This window comes from Barbus barbus (assembly GCF_936440315.1).
Source record: "Barbus barbus genome assembly, chromosome: 38".
In the NCBI taxonomy this organism is placed as follows: Eukaryota; Metazoa; Chordata; class Actinopteri; order Cypriniformes; family Cyprinidae; genus Barbus; species Barbus barbus.
In genome coordinates this window covers 13,510,681-13,532,348 of record NC_136716.1, presented here as the reverse complement: position 1 = coordinate 13,532,348, position 21,668 = coordinate 13,510,681, and the positions used below count along the sequence as shown (strand labels likewise).

Genomic DNA, 21,668 nt, shown 5'->3' with positions numbered 1-21,668 from the left:
TGCAATAATAACATATTGAGTGTAAATTATAATTTTCATTCAGATTATTAAATGGATGCTTATTGATATAATAAAGCCCTCCCGAGACCTACCCTAACCCTACCCGATAGTTAATTTTCAACTTTTTGGTTATTTCTTTAATTTTTATTAAAAATAAATGCCTTTACGATGTGATATGAGATTTGAAAAGGGAGAAAAAAAGTTCGGCAAAAGGCGGGTTTGAACTCTGGTTGATCGCGTCATAAATACAACAGCACGCGCTTTATCATCTGTGGCACTGAAGCTGTTGGTTTATAGCATCTTTTTATAATCTTGACAGTCCCAATCACACGTTGGTGGGCGGAATTATTGTAAATAGTCTCTGCCAAAAGGTGGGGTATTTGCACTAGACACTTTACATTATCATTGACTTAGAATTAAAAGCACTCTCAAAAACTCCCATTAATCACTGAAGTTGCTTACATTGTGAAATTAATATCTTGCTTACATCGTACGCACTTCTGCACTTTGTTATTTCTGATGAGATAAATCGGCAGAGAGCACTGAACAAAACAGCTGTTTCAGCGATGACTCATCTGCCTCTTACTCATAAACTCAACAGAATCATGTGTTATTAGTTATAATGCCCGTGCTGTAGAAAAACACGGCTGTCTCTGGCTCTGTGAAAGTTGAGCGAGCGCAGATTTTAATTTAGCACTGATTATGTGCCTCACTGAATGATCTAATCACACCGGTGTGATTGTTTATTAAATATAAAAATATTCTTCGGCTATTTTTTTTTGTCCAGTTAATCCGTCCCTGCGTCAAACAGTGTTATTCTGTATAAACCCAGTTATATGCTCAGTTTATTTTGTACAAAGACCTATGAGAGAGCAAACATGAGAAGGCAGGAATTTATACATATGAGCTAAAACATACACATAATAAAAATTGTTGTTATTATAATCATTAAATTAATTACACATTTTATATAATTTTTGATATACATTTTAATGCTCGTTATAAAAAAGTTAATATATAAATTTATAAAAAATATTACAATATATTATACCAAAAAGCTCGTGCTTTTATTTTGGTGGATTTTCTCTTCCTGTTTGGCAGCTGCGGAGAGCAGCGTGGTCGCTAGGGGCAGCGTCTAGTCGTGTTGCTCTTGCGGAATTCATCTTGATCACCTGATAAACGCAGAAATGGCTGGCCGGGTGAGTACTTCTTTCTGATTAAAGTTGTTTTGGTGTCTCACAGACATAACTCGTAATTTCGACAGTCTACTCGGCGCTTACAGAAGCTCAGGTCCATTCATACGCGCTGTGTTTGCACACGCAGTACCGGAAGACGAGTTCCACATCACATCTGATGACTTTTCAGGAAAACACTACTTTGCAGTGTTGCGAATACATAAAGTCACGAGGATATTTACAATTTTTTTATGTGGAAGCAACAGCTGTGTTTTCTTTAAAGGCGTTTGAAGAGTGACTTTGGCAAATGCATGTTAATATTACTTTGGTTGCTGTAATTACAGATAATTGAATCAAAAGTGAATGAGAGTTGATATTATGATAGATGAATGCTGTTTTTGACAGGCAGCAAGGTTATTGATTTATGAATATTCAACTACCTAATTGAAAATAAAAGTACAGTATAAGGCTTACAATATAATGTTATTTTTCAGTCGTGTAAAGACTCGGACATACAGAGGTCTAAAATTTTTTTATTGTTTTTTTATTTTTTTTATATTAGTTTTTTATTATTAACTATTATAATCCTTTTCATTCATTGAAATAAAGCTGGAGAAAAATATTAGATGAAAAACTAAACTAGAATTGAAAAGGTTGATGTGACAACTAAATAAAATAAAACAATTTAAGTACTAAAAGTACTAAAAACTGAAAATGAAGAAAAAAATGCATAAGTTAAACTTAAAAAGCTAAGTTAAACAGAAATATTTAAAAATAACAAAACTGCTAAAAATACAAGAGCATATAACCAAATGACTAAAATTTTAAATTAATTAATTATATATATATATATATATATATATATATATATATATATATATATATATATATATATATATTTATACTACGGGGCCGTTGAATGCTTGAATCTGATTGGCTGACGAACGTTCTGAGGTGTGCAATTATTTTCAGGGAAACGCACGGCGAACGTAGTTCCAGGCAGCTTTCTTGACCGCATTACAGTTCCATATCACTTCGCATCGTTGTCAGCGCTGCCCTGACGATTTTATCAGTTAGCCTAGTGTAGCAACTTAAAGGCTACACATGACATTTCTCACTAGCGAGGTAATAACAGCGCTGCATCTTAAAGCAGACTTACAGTTTAGAGACGGTGCTTCAGAACACTGTTGAGGGACACACAGAGGTAGCCTAATTCATACAAGCTCTCTCTCTCTCTCTCTCTCTCTCTCTCTCTCTCTCTCTCTCTCTCTCTCTGTTTCTCTTTCTCTGTGTCTCTGTCTCTCTCGCTCTCTTTCTAATAACTTCATTATTAACTGCATTAGTCTGCTATCAACGGCTCAAGCCTCCATTGCCAGCTTTAAAATGACGTTTTGGAACTAGCAAAAGAGTCGTTGGATGAGATGCGGAAGAAATAATCCTACTCACAATAGCGATTTAAGTAGAAAAACCGGACGAATCCCTTGAAATATATAATCTGATCGATGTCTTGAGGTGTGGCAACCGTAGTATAAGCGGAATAATTGACTCCGGACCGTTGAATTATTAGAAAAATAATGCACACCCGAGGTGTAACGGCCACTCCGCTTCGCGTCGTGGCCGCATCACCACCTCGGGTGTGCATTATTTTTCTAATAATTCAACGGCCCGTCGTCAATTATTCCTTACATATATACATATATATATATAAAACTTCTACTGCCAACAACAACAATAAACAGCTTTTCAATGTGGTCTCCAAGCTTTGGACCCCACTGTATGTGTTGCTTGTGTGTCAGGTGTCTGTTTCTGTTGTATCACAGAAATAGGATAAGTGGGTGTTCTGATATACAGGCTGTATATTTAAGGAGATTACGTGAGATTGAGAAGGTCTGAGATTCTTCTCATGTTATGGTTAATACCACACCAGGGTTTAATGAAGCCCTACAGTAATCCTGTAAGATCACACAGCATTACTGTATGTTCTCAGTATTTTGCACAGCGAGCGTCATCTTAAACATGGAGATTTGTAAGTATTTGAATAGGTGAATATCAGGTTACAGAAAAAGTAATGGGGGAGTGACTCCTTTTTTTGTCATGAGGAATATTAGGATTTTAACAGCTGGTAAGTGTTGACATATACGCTGGATTTTGTTCTTTTAAGTGAAAAGGATAATAGACACTGATTTTGTTACTAATTTATTGGTCTGAAACACAGTTTATGAATAGTGGTTATGCTTACCATAATCCTTAAAGACCCCTGATCTAGACAAAGGTGGCTTCTGGAAAATAATAATTGGAAATGATTAAGTGTGTTGACTAGTGTATATACAGGCTGAAATTTGAGCATCACTTCTGTGCTTTTCTTGCTGTTTTCTTCTTTCCTGTTCAGCTAATGCAAGCAGCGAGATGCCCGACAGATGAACTGTCTCTCACAAACTGTGTGGTTGCAAGTGAGAAGGACTTCAAATCTGGGCAGTAAGTATTTGATATGTAATGAATCAGAAACGAGAGATGTGATTGTATTGAAACACAAATTGTAAACGCATATGTCAAATATTTTTTTTTATTCATAGACATTTGACCATTAAAACCACACCCACTCAGAAGTTTGTGTTCACGGTGAAAACCCACTCAAGCGTGGTGCCAGGAACCATTGCCTTCAGTCTACCTCAGGTACACTTTTGTGTCAACATTAAGGCAATTCAAACGTCCCATGACACACAGTATTCTCTGAATATGTCTTTATGTAACCATCTTTATGCCATCTGCCTGGCGAACTGAAATAGTATGCAGATGTACAAGATATACTGTTGTTGTCAGCATGCTTATTTCTTAATGCCTTGCATTGTTTTTGCCTGCTTCTCCTTCATCTGTTAACATCACAGCAGCAAGACTTCTCAGGTACTACAGTAACTTTCCCACAGTGGTCTTATTTTATGGCATGATGTGATATTTTATCAACAAGAGACCAATAACTGAAACACATCTTGGGAAACCTTTAAGTACACATTTTGTTATTAGTGTGCTTTACAGTAAGACCATCTATCAAGAGAAAGTTGTACAAATATATTGTATGGCTTTTAGCAGTAGGATCTTACAAATAATATCTTTATAATAATTGTGTGGCCTCTAATATGCTAAAGCACATGTAGGCTAAATGCAAGATAATAGAAATTAATTGATATGCTCTCTGTGTCATAGAGGAAATGGGCTGGACTGTCTCTAAACCAGGATGTGGAAGGTATGTGTACCGTTTTACATTATTAACCTTGTGACCAAAAAAAAAACAAACAAAAACCCAGCACCAAATATGATTGGCTGCAAACTAATAGTGCAAAAACTCAGTGAGTTTTTGTTACCTGCATTTGGTGTGGTATTATTTAATTAAATGTAATGTGATAATAATTTGGTTGAGGTGGATAGATGGAAGGACAATAGATGGAGCTAGTAGAAAATTAATTTGAGATGTTTTAAGCTGGGGACACACTACACAACTAGAGGAAACATTCTAAGACTGACCTCAACAGACCGTTACCATCGACCGGAGCAGATTCTAGTCTTTGACAGTCCGAGAGGAGCACAAACCTAATGACTGAGTCAGTCTGCTACACAACACACTTAACGACTGCAGGTTTGCTTTAGTAGACGCATTTGTCTTGCCAGTTCCCTTAATTATAACATCTCTAGTGCTATTTTTAAATGTTTAGTCAAGCAACAATATGTTAATTATTTAATGTATGTCTAAAATCAGGGATTAAAAATGAATTGGTTCTAAGTAAAAACAGTAGGCTACTTTTCCAGAGGTTAGAATGAAATAAAACATTAGGTTATAGGCTAATAAATTCATGGCAATGTAATTTCCTCATCCATTTGACACAAAACTATTATATTTAATTAATATATAATAATTTTATATTGCAATATGGATTTTTAATGATTTTTTTAATGAAAACTTTGTTTTGAAGAATAGAAGAAATAGGCTAGCCTATTCGTTGTTCCTATATTGGTTATGAAGAAAATTTGTTAGCCTAGCATATTTGTTAAGTTGATTTAAAAATCTTCATAACAAAGTTCAAAGTTAAGAAAAAAACTTTTATTGGACTGCAGATCGAAATAAAAGAATTCTCGATATTATTTCAAATGAGAGAAATCACTGACATCATTTAGCCTACTTTCATCAACTGCAAAAAAAAAAAAGGAAACCATTTAATTTGCAGTGTTAACATGAATTAAAAGAAAGACAAGAAATAAATCACAACAAGAACAACCAAATTTTTTTCTTCTAATCAAGAAACAAAATTTACAAAATGAATGCTGAATGATGTTTGACAGTGAACACATCTCCACTGCATAACCACATGCAATCGCGGGTGTCAGTCGCAAATATTAAACATGTTTAAAAACATCTTTGTGAAAACAACTGGCAACGACTGGTTCTTGAATTCTGAGATAATAATCTTTAGACACCACACACACTATGTGATTTTTCTGCCGACTGAGCCCAACTGGAACAGACCCGGTCCGACTGGACACGATCATCTGCCAGTAATAAATTCCATTCATAATCGGCCTCACAATCGTGTAGTGTGTTCTCGGCTTTAGCCAATTAGTCAAGAATTTAATTTCTGAAAATTTGTTTTCTGTTGAAACCATTGTCAGTTAATTTTGCTTATAAATTAATAATTAAATCTATACGCAAATGTAGGTAATTTCTCAAAAAATGCACATACGCTATTGTTTAAACGTTTGGGTTTGGAAAGGTTTTTTTTTTTTTTTTTTTTTTAAGTCTCTTGTGCTCACCACAGCTGCATTTATCAATTTATCAAAAATATATTAAAATAGGAATATTGTAAAAATACAAATAAATAAATAATTTATGACTTCTAAATGTTTATTTATTTGATATATACAGGTCCTTTTCAAAAAATTAGCATATTGTGATAAAGTTCATTATTTTCTGTAATGTACTGATAAACATTAGACTTTCATATATTTTAGATTCATTACAACACAACTGAAGTAGTTCAAGCCTTTTATTGTTTTAATATTGATGATTTTGGCATACAGCTCATGAAAACCCAAAATTCCTATCTCAAAAAATTTGCATATTTCATCCGACCAATAAAAGAAAAGTGTTTTTAATACAAAAAAAGTCAACCTTCAAATAATTATGTTCAGTTATGCACTCAATACTTGGTCGGGAATCCTTTTGCAGAAATGACTGCTTCAATGCGGCGTGGCATGGAGGCAATCAGCCTGTGGCACTGCTGAGGTGTTATGGAGGCCCAGGATGCTTCGATAGCGGCCTTAAGCTCATCCAGAGTGTTGGGTCTTGCGTCTCTCAACTTTCTCTTCACAATATCCCACAGATTCTCTATGGGGTTCAGGTCAGGAGAGTTGGCAGGCCAATTGAGCACAGTAATACCATGGTCAGTAAACCATTTACCAGTGGTTTTGGCACTGTGAGCAGGTGCCAGGTCGTGCTGAAAAATGAAATCTTCATCTCCATAAAGCTTTTCAGCAGATGGAAGCATGAAGTGCTCCAAAATCTCCTGATAGCTAGCTGCATTGACCCTGCCCTTGATAAAACACAGTGGACCAACACCAGCATCACTGACTGTGGGTACTTGACACTGGACTTCAGGCATTTTGGCATTTCCCTCTCCCCAGTCTTCCTCCAGACTCTGGCACCTTGATTTCCGAATGACATGCAAAATTTGCTTTCATCCGAAAAAAGTACTTTGGACCACTGAGCAACAGTCCAGTGCTGCTTCTCTGTAGCCCAGGTCAGGCGCTTCTGCCGCTGTTTCTGGTTCAAAAGTGGCTTGACCTGGGGAATGCGGCACCTGTAGCCCATTTCCTGCACACGCCTGTACACGGTGGCTCTGGATGTTTCTACTCCAGACTCAGTCCACTGCTTCCGCAGGTCCCCCAAGGTCTGGAATCGGTCCTTCTCCACAATCTTCCTCAGGGTCCGGTCACCTCTTCTCGTTGTGCTGCGTTTTCTGCCACACTTTTTCCTTCCCACAGACTTCCCACTGAGGTGCCTTGATACAGCACTCTGGGAACAGCCTATTCGTTCAGAAATTTCTTTCTGTGTCTTACCCTCTTGCTTGAGGGTGTCAATGATGGCCTTCTGGACAGCAGTCAGGTCGGCAGTCTTACCCATGATTGCGGTTTTGAGTAATGAACCAGGCTGGGAGTTTTTAAAAGCCTCAGGAATCTTTTGCAGGTGTTTAGAGTTAATTAGTTGATTCAGATGATTGTTAATAGCTCGTTTAGAGAACCTTTTCATGATATGCTAATTTTTTGAGATAGGAATTTTGGGTTTTCATGAGCTGTATGCCAAAATCATCAATATTAAAACAATAAAAGGCTTGAACTACTTCAGTTGTGTTGTAATGAATCTAAAATATATGAAAGTCTAATGTTTATCAGTACATTACAGAAAATAATGAACTTTATCACAATATGCTAATTTTTTGAAAAGGACCTGTGTGTATCATTAATATATATAAATATATATGCGCCTTTTTTATATATATATGTATATGTGTGTGTGTGTGTGTAGGGTACAATGGGGCTAAAGGTGCACCGGGGTAAAGGCGCCTTTGATATTATTTTCATCTAAACCACTAGATGGCACAAAAACGTGGCGTAGCACTTTGCAAAACATTCACTTTTCAACATGCACGTGTTTATTTGTCTGATCTTTGACGTGATCGCACGCAGCAGTGCAAAGTTGATTATGTGCTTACTTGATCTAATATTTTATGTTTTTTTAAAATATTGTAGATTTAAGTAGCAAATGAGAATTGCTAAAATGAATACATATATTTTGAGATAAAGGTCTTCTTCGTGATTTTCAGGGTCCCACTTTATATTAGGTGGCCTTAAAGGGCATATTGCAGGTTAGAGACTCCAGTGAGTCGATGTATAGAAAAATACTGTAGATTTTCTAGATTTTCTTTAAAATATACTTTAAAATACGCTATTAAGGCTTCTGGAGTCGTTTTTGTGAGAGAATTTTACTTCCGCATCTGAAACGCACCAAAACCGGAAGTGACGCATCAAAAGGGAGAGCGGTCCATTTAAACCACAGGAAAACAATGGATCGCAATGACAGTTCGGACGCTGAGGAAATTTTAAATGTGTATTTACACTCGTATGACGGACCACAGATAAAATGATGAGCCTGCTATGCAGCCAAGAGAGCAGGACAGGCCAGGATTAGACAGAACAACGGTCAGAGAAGACAAATTGAGTTGATGTGAGGAGAACAGGGCTGGTGTTTGGTGAGAGATCAGTGTTAGCTTACAGATATACACACGTTAGCTAATGTAATCAGGCAATAGCAATGCTAGTATTGATACTACCAGTAATAGAAACTAATAAGCGTTGATCAGGTGTGTCACACTCGTTAATATCCGACACTAACGTTACGTGATAGTGGTTTCTTATCACCGCAGGAGAAAGAGAGAGATAAACACATTTTTGATTCATAGGTGCTTGTGTGGGAAATAGACCTCTCCAGACCAGCAGACACATGTTTTAGGGCAGAAATCATTTATTACTCTAAGCTAAATACTTGTATACATGTATAAATACTAGGGCCGGGACTTTATCGCGTTAATTTAGATTAATTAATTACACAAAAATAACGCGTTAATTTTTTTTAACGCATTTTAATCGCACTTATTTTTGCACCACGGAACGTTTCTCACTGGATGAGTTTCGGCGGACTGATTATACTGGAGCACCAACTAGCGTTCAGAATTCCAAGAACGCAAAGAACGGACTTGCGTTCTCGTGGAGAGACCGGTCTTGCCAAGCTTCCTTGGAAGAACGAACTCGGAAGGACGCGAGAACACAGAACGCACACTTATGAGAACTGAGATGTACTGCATTCCTGCTTAACTGACCGCATAGTCTCAGCATAAGAAACGGCCAATGAACAATAAATATTACAAAATGTCATAACTTATTAAAACATTTCATACTATTATAGATATTACTTTCATATAATTGTATTGTTTTATTTTACAGCGTTATATGTTTTACTGTTAAGATTCATTTTAATATGCCAATAAAAATGCAGACTTTCTCCGGGTCTTATAACTTTATTAAAATTAACCAAAACAAAACGATAAATGTTTACTTTCAACTTGAAGAGCCGTTAAGTATTTGTGAGAGCGACTTTAAAGCTTACAGGCTTCCGTACACCGGCCACCCACAGCGTTTTCTGGGATTTCTAACTGCTCGATTCTCTCAAGTCTGCACTCGATGCATCCTCAGTTTCAAGAACATATCCGGGCACTTTCATGCATCCTCTGTACTTGCGTTGTCATTCTATATATATCTATGCTTGCGTTCTTGAGAATTGGAACTGAACTTCGACGGTTAATGATGACGTAGAACGAGAACACAAGGACGCAAGATCGCTGAAGAACGCATACCTCATTTCATAAATGAGCTTAGAATTATTGCTTCTTCTCTACATACACTTGAAAGTAATAAAGCTATTACATTAGCTAATTTTTTCAACCAATTTAGTGACTCATAATATATTGTAACCCCTTCTGTATTTTCTTTTTATTTATTTGTTTTATTTATTTATTTAATTTATTTCTAAATCATATTTAATTATTGATGTTAATGATGTACAATGTATATAACTTAGTTGTGTCTGCCTTGTATCTGAAATTGTGATTTTTTTCTATGTCTTAAGTTTGTTCAGTTAAAGCCTATTTTGCTTGTACATTTTTTGATTTTCATAATAAAAAAATAAAAATAAAAAAAAAAACCCAGAGAAAAATTCAGCAAGAATCCAAAAAAAAAAAAAAAAACAAAATCGCTGAAGAACGCATATTGAGAAACAGCCAAAAACAAACCGCAGTGAACATGGACGGGATGGGAAATGTAAAAATCCATATAAAAAAACTTACTTCTCACGGTTCTCAGGTCAAATATTTATATGCGATTAAAATGCGATTAATTTCGATTAATTAATTACAAAGCCTCTAATTAATTAGATTAATTTTTTTAATCGAGTCCCGGCCCTAATAAATACATTAAAGATTTTAATATTAAAACAGTCTGAATAATTTTGATTCTCAATTACAAGTTAACTCTATTTAGGTCATGACTACCTAGAAGTAACATTTTTTGATGCCATTGGTATAACACGATCAATAATGACAGCATACAGACAAGTTGTCCGCTGGAACTATGGTGCATGTGTTGTGTCAGCCATTAGAAGATAGTTTACAGAGGAAGGAGGACTTTATAAAGGTTTTGAATGGCCCCATTTTGTTGACAATCAATCATTTATGGTTAATTCAATTCAGTTTTATTTATACAGCACTAAATCATAAATATTATTTCATAGCACTGTTAATACCCAACTCAAATCACAACATTTCAACTGTTTATATATATATATATATGTATATATGTGGATGTACCAAACATATACTACCAAAAGAAATACCATCTGACCCATTTAAAAACATTTAACAATCTTTCAGTCTGGGTATCACACTAATGTGTTGTTAAAGTGTTAAATTGTGAAGGCAGTGCTAGATATACACCAACAGCCTCATCATGTTGATCCTCTGACTGGAGGGATCTGGAAAGAGGAGCAGGTGTAGTGGACATGACAGTGCTGTGTTCTCCTGGAGCCTGTGGTGACCTGCAGTATTCCTCTCTCAGACGCATATGCTGGGAGAAGCAAACACAAGTTTAGATCACATTCACTGCTGACCATGCTTTTCCACTTGGCCTCTATCACATCTGTTAAGTTACACACCACCGCGATGTTTGACGCAGATGCATTAGTGAAGTCCAGTCTCTTCAGCTGCACTAACGCACCGATGCCCGGTGATACCATCATATTTCTTGTTAGGAAACCAGTGGACTCCATGTCCTGACAGGCTGGAGTTTGTGCAACCTCCACAAACACAATTTACCATGACAATGATAAATTGAAATAAAAATAACTACTGAAAACACACTGACTCGCGCGCGCTCAAAGCAGAGTGCGGCACACGACTCCCTTATGTGACGTAATATGACGCGATGTTGAAAAAAAAACGTTTTTTGAGAACTGTCAAGGAAAGCCTCACTTTTTTATCTAAATTTGTGCCCTCGCGTCTTGTAAAACATTTTCAAATCCTGCATTAATGGTTCATGTGGTATTTTCATACAAGGTTATATATTCATTTGAAAAAATTTTTTAACCTGCAATATGCACTTTAACTACTATGTATTTACACTGAAATTAATAATTTGATACAATGAACTTATTGTGTACATACATGATTTTACATTGTACTTAGGTATTTTTAAATATATATTACATCTGTAATCAATTTCTGTAATTACATTTATAATTACACTGTTGACCGTCCCTTACACCTTAACCCACCCTTAAACCTACCCATACCACCAAACCTGTCCCTAAACTTAAACATATCCCACCTCAATAGCAGCAGAAGTGTTTTGAAATACAATATGAACACAGTTAGTATGAACACATTGAAATAAAAACAGTTAACACAGTATGAACACATTGTACTTATTTTTTGATGCAAGTACATAGTAGTTAAGGCCACCTAATATAAAGTGTGACCATTTTCAGTTTTGCTCAAGATAATTAAAGCAACAGTTTTTAAATAATGAAAGAATATGTAAAAGTATGTATTTGGGGTAAAAAGCACAGTAATTAACATGATAATTAATAGATCGCTGACATTTCCATTTGTTCACATGACATGGTTAGATTCAGATGGTAAATATCATATATTATGTTGTTATAAATATCATATATAGTATGTATGTGTCCATATTAGAGATAATCACCGTGTTTAGAATGAAACCATCATATTTAAAAACATGATATTAATCATATCATATAATAAAATATAATTTGTTGTTACTACTGTAAATATATTTTCAATTATTATTGGATCTCCTTCAATACTTTTGGAATCTTTACTTATTAAAATTATTTTATTTATGTATTTTAAATATATTTTTTATATTAACATATCTTAATGACATTAGGCCTATATTTATTGAACTAAATTTTTTTATTTTTAATTTTTTTCAAATGAAGCAGAAAACAGTACAAACTTTGCTAAAGTGATTGTTTTGAATAAGTATTAACTTAGACATTATTAAACAAAACATTATTTTAGCTGAAGTATTTGTATCAATCTTTTACCCCATGCTGGTGGGCCTTGCCACCTCATACAGTTATAAGATTTTTAAACAAAATAAACAACTTGAATGATTTATTTTCACACAAAATCTGTTGCTCCATTAATGTTCAATACAACGTATATATTTTTTAGGCAATTATACATTTTAGGCACAGTGAATAGTACATTTTTTTTAAGGTGGGCCTTCAGCTGCGTTGTACCCTATATATTAATGATTAGTAAGTAGTATAGTTATTTATTTTCAGCAGCCATTAGTGTGACATGATCTTTCAGAAATCATTCTGATTTGCTGATTTGATTTTCAAGAAGCATTCCTCCTTATTAATATTAATAAAATAAAATAAACATTTTGCTGATGCCAAATTTTTGAACAGTAGTGCAAGTACACATTTCTTTGGAGTAGTATTGTTACAAGTTCTTTGCACAAGTTTTGTCCTATTAAATTGTTTTGGAAAGACATATTTCACACAAAGTCTTGTTTTCATTCACATTATATTAAATATGTCTTCTACCCTGACTAACATCTATAGTATATTTCAACAGTGAGCGTTTTCTTATTGTAAGCTTCTCTCTGTTGTCTTGTTTGCAGTGAGTGTCTACAACTTTGACCCGTCGAGACAGTACGTGGGAACCATAACGCTAGAGATCGACTTCCTCCAGAAGAAGAGCGTTGACAGCAACCCATACGACTCTGATAAAATGGCGATTGAGTTTATCCAGTTTTTTTCCACACAGGCCTTTAGCATTGGCCAGCAGGTGAGCTATCAAAGCGCTAATGAAATGAGTGTTATACTCACACTTAATGAAGTATTGTTAAGCCTGTATTGTCTTCCTGACAGTTTGTCTTCAGCTACTGTGATAAGCTTTTTTCACTACTCATAAAAGATATCGAGGCCATGGATCCCAGCATCCTTAGAGGAGAGCAAAGCTCCAGCAAAAAACAGAAGGTAGCTTTTTATTGCTTACTATCAAATCTACCTTTGCATGTGTTTTTGTGGCTTTAATATGGTTTGTCTCCATTTTTCAGATTGAGATTGGCCTGTTGCATGGCAACAGTCAGGTGATTTTTGAGAAATCGGAGAACTCATCTCTTAATTTGATTGGTAAGTGTTTAACTTGTGTTTAACACACCACCATAGTAGCCCTGACATACAACATGTGTACGAGTCTTCAGAATATTTTCTAATATGTGACCCTGGACTACAGAACCAGTCATAACGGTCAGTTTTATGAAATTGAGATTTATACATAAATAAGCTTTCCGTTGATGTATGGTTTGTTAGGATAGGACAATATTGGCTGAGATACAGCTATTTGAAAATCTAGAATCCGAAGGTTCAAAAAAATCTAAATATTGAGAAAAGCTGTCCAAATGAAGTTCTTAGCATTGCATGTTACTAATCAAAAATTCAGTTTTGATATATTTACAGTTGGAAATTTACAAAATATCTTCATGGAACATGATCTTTACTTAATATCCTAATGATTTTTGGCATAAAAGAAAAATCAATCATTTTGACCCATACAACGTATTGTTGGATATTGCTACAAATATACTACTTATGACTGGTTTTGTGCTCCAGGGTCACATATGGTACCTACAGTATTTAGTTCAGTGTTTAGACTAGTTAATCAAACATTGTCAGCTGCTGCTGATAAATAGTCTTTATCATTAGTCGCTGCTAACTTGATAAAGAGATAGTTGGGGTGAAACATCAGATGCTTTTACAGTTACACTTACAGGCCATGTTAGCACTTTATTAAATTATTACTGGAATGTCTTTTCATTTTCAAATATCCCATTTATACTTGTTTAAAATGATTAGAATTACAAAATGAGTTTAGTCAGTTTGCATTTTAACTGCACACACATTCATTTCCATGAAAGAAAGAAAAAAACTTTTCATTACCTTACATTAACATTCACTACCACATCTGTTTTAGTCTTTGCTCCTCAGCATAGGTTTTCTTTCCCATTGATATATCTTTTTTTTTTTGTCCTATATTTTGTGCACAAGTTATTTTCCCATTTAAAGAATTGAGCTGTTTTGCTTGCAGGATACACGTTTCTAATTTAGTTTTTATTAAAAAGATAAATTAATTACTTTGTGTAATCAATTGAAGTAAAAAAGAAGTAAATAATTTTAAGTAATTCTTTTCTGTGTCAACCATCATATGTCTGCCCTCATTTTAAGTAGCTCCTATTAGTAGTTAGCAATGTCAGAAAAACAGAATGGCTTCTGAATTTACAGGGATAGTTCACCCAAAAATTAACATTCTGTAATCTTTTAGACGATATTTTGAAGAATGTTGGCAACCAAACAGATGATGGTAGCCATTGACTTCTGTAGTATTCTGTACTATGGAGATCAGTGGCTACAGTCAACTGTTTGGTGACCAACTCATACAGGTTTGGAACAACTTGAGGGTAAACTTGATTAAATTATTTTATTATTTTCAACACTATATTGTCAAAAGTTTTTCTGTCTGACTGAAATCAATTTGAAAGCATCCTGTATTGGTAATTCATTCATAAACCCATACTAGATTTTAAAATGTGTTATTAAAATTTGACAGTACACATGTCACACAGCACACAGTATTCATGGTGTTAAACTAGATTGAGTGATGGGAAATGAAAAATAAATTTTGTGAACAAAAGTTAAAGCATGTGTGTAACAGATTAATCCATAAACTTTTATTTATTCTGTGTTGTCCAGTGTCTCAATCTGTGGCTTCGCCTCAATTCAATTCATATGCTTCAAATAGCGCATCAACCAAACTGCACCACTAGATGGCAGTCAGAACACGTGGTTTTACTTAAGCTACCTCACTTAATTGTCACCTCTACTCAAAATTTTACACATCACTTAATATTTGACATGTGGTATAACCTTGGAAAATTAAATATAAATGTGTAATTCCTTAAGTGTTCCTCAGCGGGCTGTTTTTGGTCATTTTTCTCTAGGAAAAGCAAAGACCAGAGGTTCTCGGCAGTCCATAATCAACCCAGACTGGAACTTTGAGCGCATGGGCATCGGAGGCCTGGACAAGGAGTTCTCAGACATCTTCCGTCGAGCCTTCGCCTCACGAGTCTTTCCTCCAGACATAGTGGAGCAGATGGGTGAGTCTTATCTCTCCCTGTGGCACTTTGAAGTGAAAACTGTAGGCTACTTCTACTTACTTAATAAGCAACTAGGTTCTTTTCTTAGCTTGCTTGAGGTACCAAGTGGTGTAGGACTGCCTCTATTGCTCCCTCAAAAAATAAAAAGTGCATGACGCCGTTGTTTCTCTCATATATCTCCTCTTTTTGTCTTCTCCAACCACATTCCTCTCAATTTAAGCGGCCAGTGAGGCAGAGGCACCGCATGTTGTGGGCGACATGAAACACGCAGTTTGAGAGACACAGGACAAAGCCAAAATATATAAGAGTTTGGACAGACAGTTTTCAGACCCTCCCAGCACCTCATCCTAACCATAAATGAGAGAATAGCTCAGTTAGAAAAAAACATCCTTATGTTGTCTTCTCCTTTGCCTCTGGCTTACGGTCAAAATGTGTGTTTATGATTTATATTCAGCCTTTAAACAGATAAACAATTGTTAAAGATGCTATCCAGCAGACACATTCCCATCAGATTGACTCCTGCAGTTAAAGTATTATAATCATTTTCAGTTGAAACTGCTGTCTACGTTCAGTTCTCAGCTTTTAGACACTGAGTGTCTTTTGCCAATAATTGTGAACAAGTGTGTGTGCAAAAGAAGTTCTCACGCTGAATTTCGTACAGATTCTCAACAGGTGCTCTTTCCTAAATGAGGAATTCATATCAATGGTGAAAAATTAGCATAATACACGGCCAAACCATCTCTATATAAAGACTTTCCACTCAACATTACCTGCACTGATGCATTTGTGGCATACGCACATCAAGACCTTCAATTAAAAAAATTTTTTTTGGGATCTAGAGTAGAGATTTGATTGTGTTTTGGATACCTACTGTTGCACTATAAGTTTTTGTTATTTTGAAACAAGAATGATTTATGTCTTGTGTTGCTTGTTTGTTAAATTTCTAATAATTCTAACTAAATATTTCATCTTAACACAATCCATCTTTTCTAAGGCCACCAGGAGTGTATGGTATTTGCATACATGTGGTTTCAGTTGGTTTATCCATAACTGTTAACACTTAGTTTGTGGTTTATCATTTTATACCATTCTGAACTTGCCAAGCTTTGCACAAGAATGTTTAAATGTTCTAAGTCAAGCATCATTATTAAGATTTAGGAGTTTGAATAAACCCAGAATACCCTAGTTATCATTCACCAACAGCATAGCAACCACCTCGAACACCCTGTCAGCACCTACCCTTATCCTGCTATGGATTTTTCTTGTATGTTTCATAGTTTTTCTATAAAGCATTTTCTCCTGCAAGGTTCATCTAAACACTCTGTGATGAACAGTTATGAAGGGTGCATTCCTGTAAGCTTCCAGATGACTTGATCATGCACACACATACACATTTACACAGACAGCCTTCAGAGTGCAGTGTGTGTGTGCGCGAGAGATGACCTTTGTGGTGTGATGGCTTCAGGAGTCGGCCTCTGGCTCAGGCAGCTGGCTGCTCTAATGAGATGGCGGGTCTTGATAGCGCAAAGGTGAGCACCTAATTGGGGTTGGTTTTGGAGCCCAGGTGCTGAAGGAAGAAGGTGCGGATGTGTGTCTGAGTATGTTATTGTCTGACAGCACTTGGGTGGGAGTTTACACCAATACACCCAGTTTCTCCCAAAACTCCCACCAGCTAAAGGTCATTTCAGTCTGCCCAGCCACAGCCTCGTTTTTCTCCTCTTTGAAAAGTCTGGAAGCCTACCCTCCCTCAACCTGAGTCTGTCATCAGGTGTAAATGGCCATACTGATTCTCATCTCAGGCCTGCTGGTTATCTCCAGCCTTCCCGCTCTCTCCAAATGGCAGCCAGCAGATGTTGTTAACCAAAAACAGGGTTCTTGTCTGAGAAATGCCATTGCTCATCAAAAAGAGCACTGTGCTACTTTGAAAACAGATGTATTAGACACTTCGCCATACGTTTTGTGTGTGCTTTATATATGGGATTGGCTTTTTATTTTTTTTACTCAGCAAGGATGTATTAAATTGATAAAAAGTGATATTAAATGCATTTATAGTGTTACCAATGATTTCTATATCAAATAAATGCTGTTCTTTTGAACAGTTTAAAAATATTAAACAGTACTTTCAGCACTGAAAATAATGATGATTGTTTCTTGCGCACTAAATCAACATATTAGACTGATTTCTGAAGGATCGTGTGACACTGAAGACTGGAGTAATGGCTTTTAAAAATACAGCTTTGCCATCATAGGAATATATTACATTTTAAAATTAATTAAAATAGAAAAGAGTTCATTTAAATTGTAATGATATTTTACAGTTTTACTGTATTTTTGATCAAATAAATGCAGATTTGGTGAGCATAAGAGATAAAAAACTCGAACAACAATGTATTTATTTAGCAAAAAAAAAAGAAGATGATTAGGTTGTGTGCATTTACATGTATTCAAAGTGTAAGGAATTGCGTTGTCTTTTTACTTGGTTATACAACATGACATGAGGTTGGCGTGTTTTAAACTTGTTTCTTAAAAGACTTTTCCTTTTATTTACTGTGAACACTCTTTTATACAGTTTGTCGTTGATGCTTATACCATTTTGTAATGTCTTATGTTTCACATCCTCCGGTTTTGACTCTTTCCACAGGCTGTAAACACGTGAAGGGGATCTTGCTGTTTGGGCCGCCCGGCTGTGGTAAAACCCTGATGGCGCGCCAGATTGGTAAGATGCTGAATGCCAGAGAGCCGAAGGTGGTCAACGGGCCAGAGATTCTGAACAAATATGTGGGCGAGTCAGAGGCCAACATCAGAAAGCTGTTTGCTGATGCCGAGGAAGAACAGAAGAGGGTAAGAAACCAGGAAAGAAGATGCAGGGAAAAGAGATTTCATGCAAATTATTAAACATTACACACTTGGGAAAAACTTCCATTCTTTCATGCACTTCACAAATCACTGTTATCTTAGAAAGGCCATATGGACGTTTTGCACAACTTTACATTCATCTGGCTCTGTGACAGAACCCACTGATATTTGACACTTTAAAGAAAGGCTGCTCTGTCAACAGTCAAAAAAAATCATGGCGAGCAAACTTAGGTTTGTACGAAGGATGCTGTTCCCAGTTTTGGGCCCTCCAGCAGCTCTACAAATAACTCCAAATTGCTGAAATATACTTACTGAATTACTGTAAATGGCGTAGTGTTTGCTTAGAAACATTATCATAGTTTGTTTTTTTTTCCAAGGGTGATGTGTCGAGAAGTGTTGGCAGTGAACTGCTGGTTCTGGCCGTGCTTGAGTGTGATGTTGTGTTGGTAGACAGTGTGACTACATGACGTTGAAGAGCTCACTCGTCACCTCTTAATGAGAGTGTTCGGCTATCTCTAACCCCTCACCCTGACTCACGGGAGGCCACGCACACTCATACTGGCCTCCTATCTGTGCTAAATGTTACGACCTAGCCTCTGACAGCCTCCCAGATGAAGAAGATAACTCTTAATTGTGGGCCATTGTCACAGAGTTTATACAGTCACAGTCCATTCACCAACCTGGCATTTAAGCAGGGAGCCCAAGAGAACTATACACACAAGTTTTTAAGAACACATCAAAACAAAATTTGAGTTTTAAGGCTTGTCATTTAACCTGACTTTTTATTTTCCTTTGAGACTATCTATTCTGCTACTAAATTGCATTCTGTTCTGTTCTGTGCTGTTCTGTGGTTTTACTGTTACCTAAAACAAACTAAAACTATTAAAATAGTTGTTATTAATTTAAATAAAGCTGAATATTCTATTCTATTCTGCTACCTAAAACAAACTAAAACTAAAAATTAAAAAATTATTTTAATTTATTTAAATAAAGCTGTAATAAAATTAAAAATAATTATTATAATTAATATAAATATTTGATGAAAAACTTTTAAACAAAGTAAAATGTTGAAATGCTCACGAGGTATTGGCAACTAACTAAAATTTGTTTACGCAAGTTTACATTTAAAAACTAAAATAGCTATAATTACCAATTAAAGTAATTTTAATAGTAATTTAGTTATAGTACTAAGTTACTAAGATAAATAGAAATATATATATATATATATATATATATATATATATATATATATATATATATATAAAATGACAAACACATGAAAAAATGACTAAAACTTAAACTAAATTGAAAACTGAAAATTTTCAAATATAAACTAATCCAATTCGATACATATTATAATAGTACGTTACTTATTACTTTCATTTCATTTATTTATATAAGTGCTTTTAATAAATACCTGTTAAATACTTTTAATGTAAAAAAACTTTTCTTTTAATTCAACATTTTAAAGTCACAACCTTTAACAATAATATTATTGGCACTGATAGCCATATAGCGCAGTTGCGCTTTGGGCATCCTGAGTTCTGGCTCGCGGCCCTTACCAGATCCCAGCCCCCTCCTCTCTCCCACTTCGCTTCATGACTATATCATAATAAAGGCAAAAACACCAAAAATGTATATTCTATAGTAATATTACAAGTGAACCTTCATATGACAGTTTTAAAATGATGACTGCCCTGTTATAAATATTTTGTCTTTTTTTTTTGGCTTTTGAAGTTGGGGGCCAACAGTGGATTGCACATCATCATATTTGATGAAATTGATGCCATCTGTAAACAACGTGGCAGCATGGCGGGCAGCACTGGGGTTCACGACACTGTAGTCAACCAGCTACTGTCTAAAATCGATGGTGTAGAGCAGCTCAACAACATCCTGGTCATTGGTGAGAACTTCCTGTGATATCAGCCAGCATGACAAGAATGACAATGCTTCATGTTTTGTTCATTGATTTTGGCTTTGTTTCATTATTAAATCATACTGTATTTAAGGAATGACCAACAGGCCTGACCTGATCGATGAAGCCCTCTTGAGGCCGGGCAGACTGGAGGTCAAAATGGAGATCGGTGAGAACTGAATGACTCTTTTCAATAGGTCACATATTCAAGGTTTCTGAAACCACTAGTTGTCTAATCATCCTTCTCCAGGCTTGCCTGACGAGAAGGGCCGTCTTCAGATCCTGAATATCCACACTGCAAAAATGAGGCAGTCAAACATGCTGACCAAAGATGTTGACATAAAGGAGCTTGCTGTTGAGACCAAGAACTATAGCGGAGCAGAGCTGGAAGGGCTTGTGCGAGCTGCCCAGTCGACTGCCATGAACCGTCACATCAAGGTCTGATCTCATCATCTCATCCACAATGCACCACCACAATCATAACTAATTATGGTTGATTTAAACAAAATCAGTTCTGAACTCTGGTTGGAACTTATCTCAAGTTACAAAATTGGTTTATTATACAAATAAAATGCAGTTTACATCAGATTACAGCAATGTTGTGTTACACATTTGAATACCATCTAAATGCTGTGGTTTTTATGTGAATATAAGAAAAGATTGTTTCAATGCTTGAGGTAGTAAATTGTAAACAAATTAAATCTTGCTTTATATGAAGACAAGTTTTTAGAAGCCTATGTATATCTTTTTATAGCTAGACAAAGTGTGTGTGTGTGTGCGCGTGTGTGTACGTGTGTGTTAGCAGCTCACACATGCCCATATTTGATGGTGTTGACACATAATGCTCCCATATTTGATGGAGCTTACACAGGTGTAATAGGTCTGTCTTTCTCTTGCTTCTAGACCTTTAATTTTGATTAAGTGGATGAGTTTGAGGATCAATCTGTGTGTTTTTGCTCCTGTAGGCTAGTACTCAGGTGGAGGTGGACACAGAAAAGGCTCAGATGCTGCAAGTCAGCAGGAATGACTTCTTGGCCTCTCTGAATAATGACATCAAGCCTGTAAGTCCACTCTCCATTATTGTATATTCAGTTTGCATAATATGTTGAATCCAAATCCCCTGATTAGATCTCATGCAGCCAAACTTCACTGTCGGCATTAAGTCCCACTTAGTCTTAAGGTTGTTATTATTTGCATCCAACATGTAAATTAATGTTTGGTGAATTATTTTGCGCATTTTACACTGTGAATGGGCCACCTGAGACTGAATTTTAAAGGAAAAATGTCAAATTATTATGCATTATTGAATCATTTTAGTAATGAAGTAAGTAATTTATTGCTTTAATATTTAATGCAGTTCTCTCTGTTTTCCTGTA

At 35.6% G+C, this 21,668-nt stretch overlaps 1 protein-coding gene across 2 annotated transcripts in view; it reads left to right on the top strand.

Annotated features, from left to right (window-relative positions):
• Positions 1 to 1,100: 1,100 nt before the first annotated feature.
• Positions 1,101 to 21,668, top strand: part of LOC306857510 (vesicle-fusing ATPase-like) — a 33,303-nt gene continuing 12,735 nt past the window's right edge. Inside the window, exons 1-13 of one of the 2 annotated variants that reach the window (XM_079397487.1) lie at positions 1,101 to 1,199; positions 3,565 to 3,650; positions 3,749 to 3,858; positions 4,377 to 4,416; positions 12,987 to 13,153; positions 13,237 to 13,344; positions 13,425 to 13,500; positions 15,366 to 15,521; positions 18,163 to 18,362; positions 20,115 to 20,280; positions 20,387 to 20,461; positions 20,543 to 20,730; positions 21,258 to 21,353. In XM_079397487.1, the coding sequence (XP_079253613.1) occupies positions 13,097 to 13,153; positions 13,237 to 13,344; positions 13,425 to 13,500; positions 15,366 to 15,521; positions 18,163 to 18,362; positions 20,115 to 20,280; positions 20,387 to 20,461; positions 20,543 to 20,730; positions 21,258 to 21,353 (1,122 nt within the window). In that variant the 5' untranslated portion in view covers positions 1,101 to 1,199; positions 3,565 to 3,650; positions 3,749 to 3,858; positions 4,377 to 4,416; positions 12,987 to 13,096. The remainder of the gene's footprint in view (positions 1,200 to 3,564; positions 3,651 to 3,748; positions 3,859 to 4,376; positions 4,417 to 12,986; positions 13,154 to 13,236; positions 13,345 to 13,424; positions 13,501 to 15,365; positions 15,522 to 18,162; positions 18,363 to 20,114; positions 20,281 to 20,386; positions 20,462 to 20,542; positions 20,731 to 21,257; positions 21,354 to 21,668) is intronic. The other variant, XM_079397486.1, reaches the window with a different exon arrangement.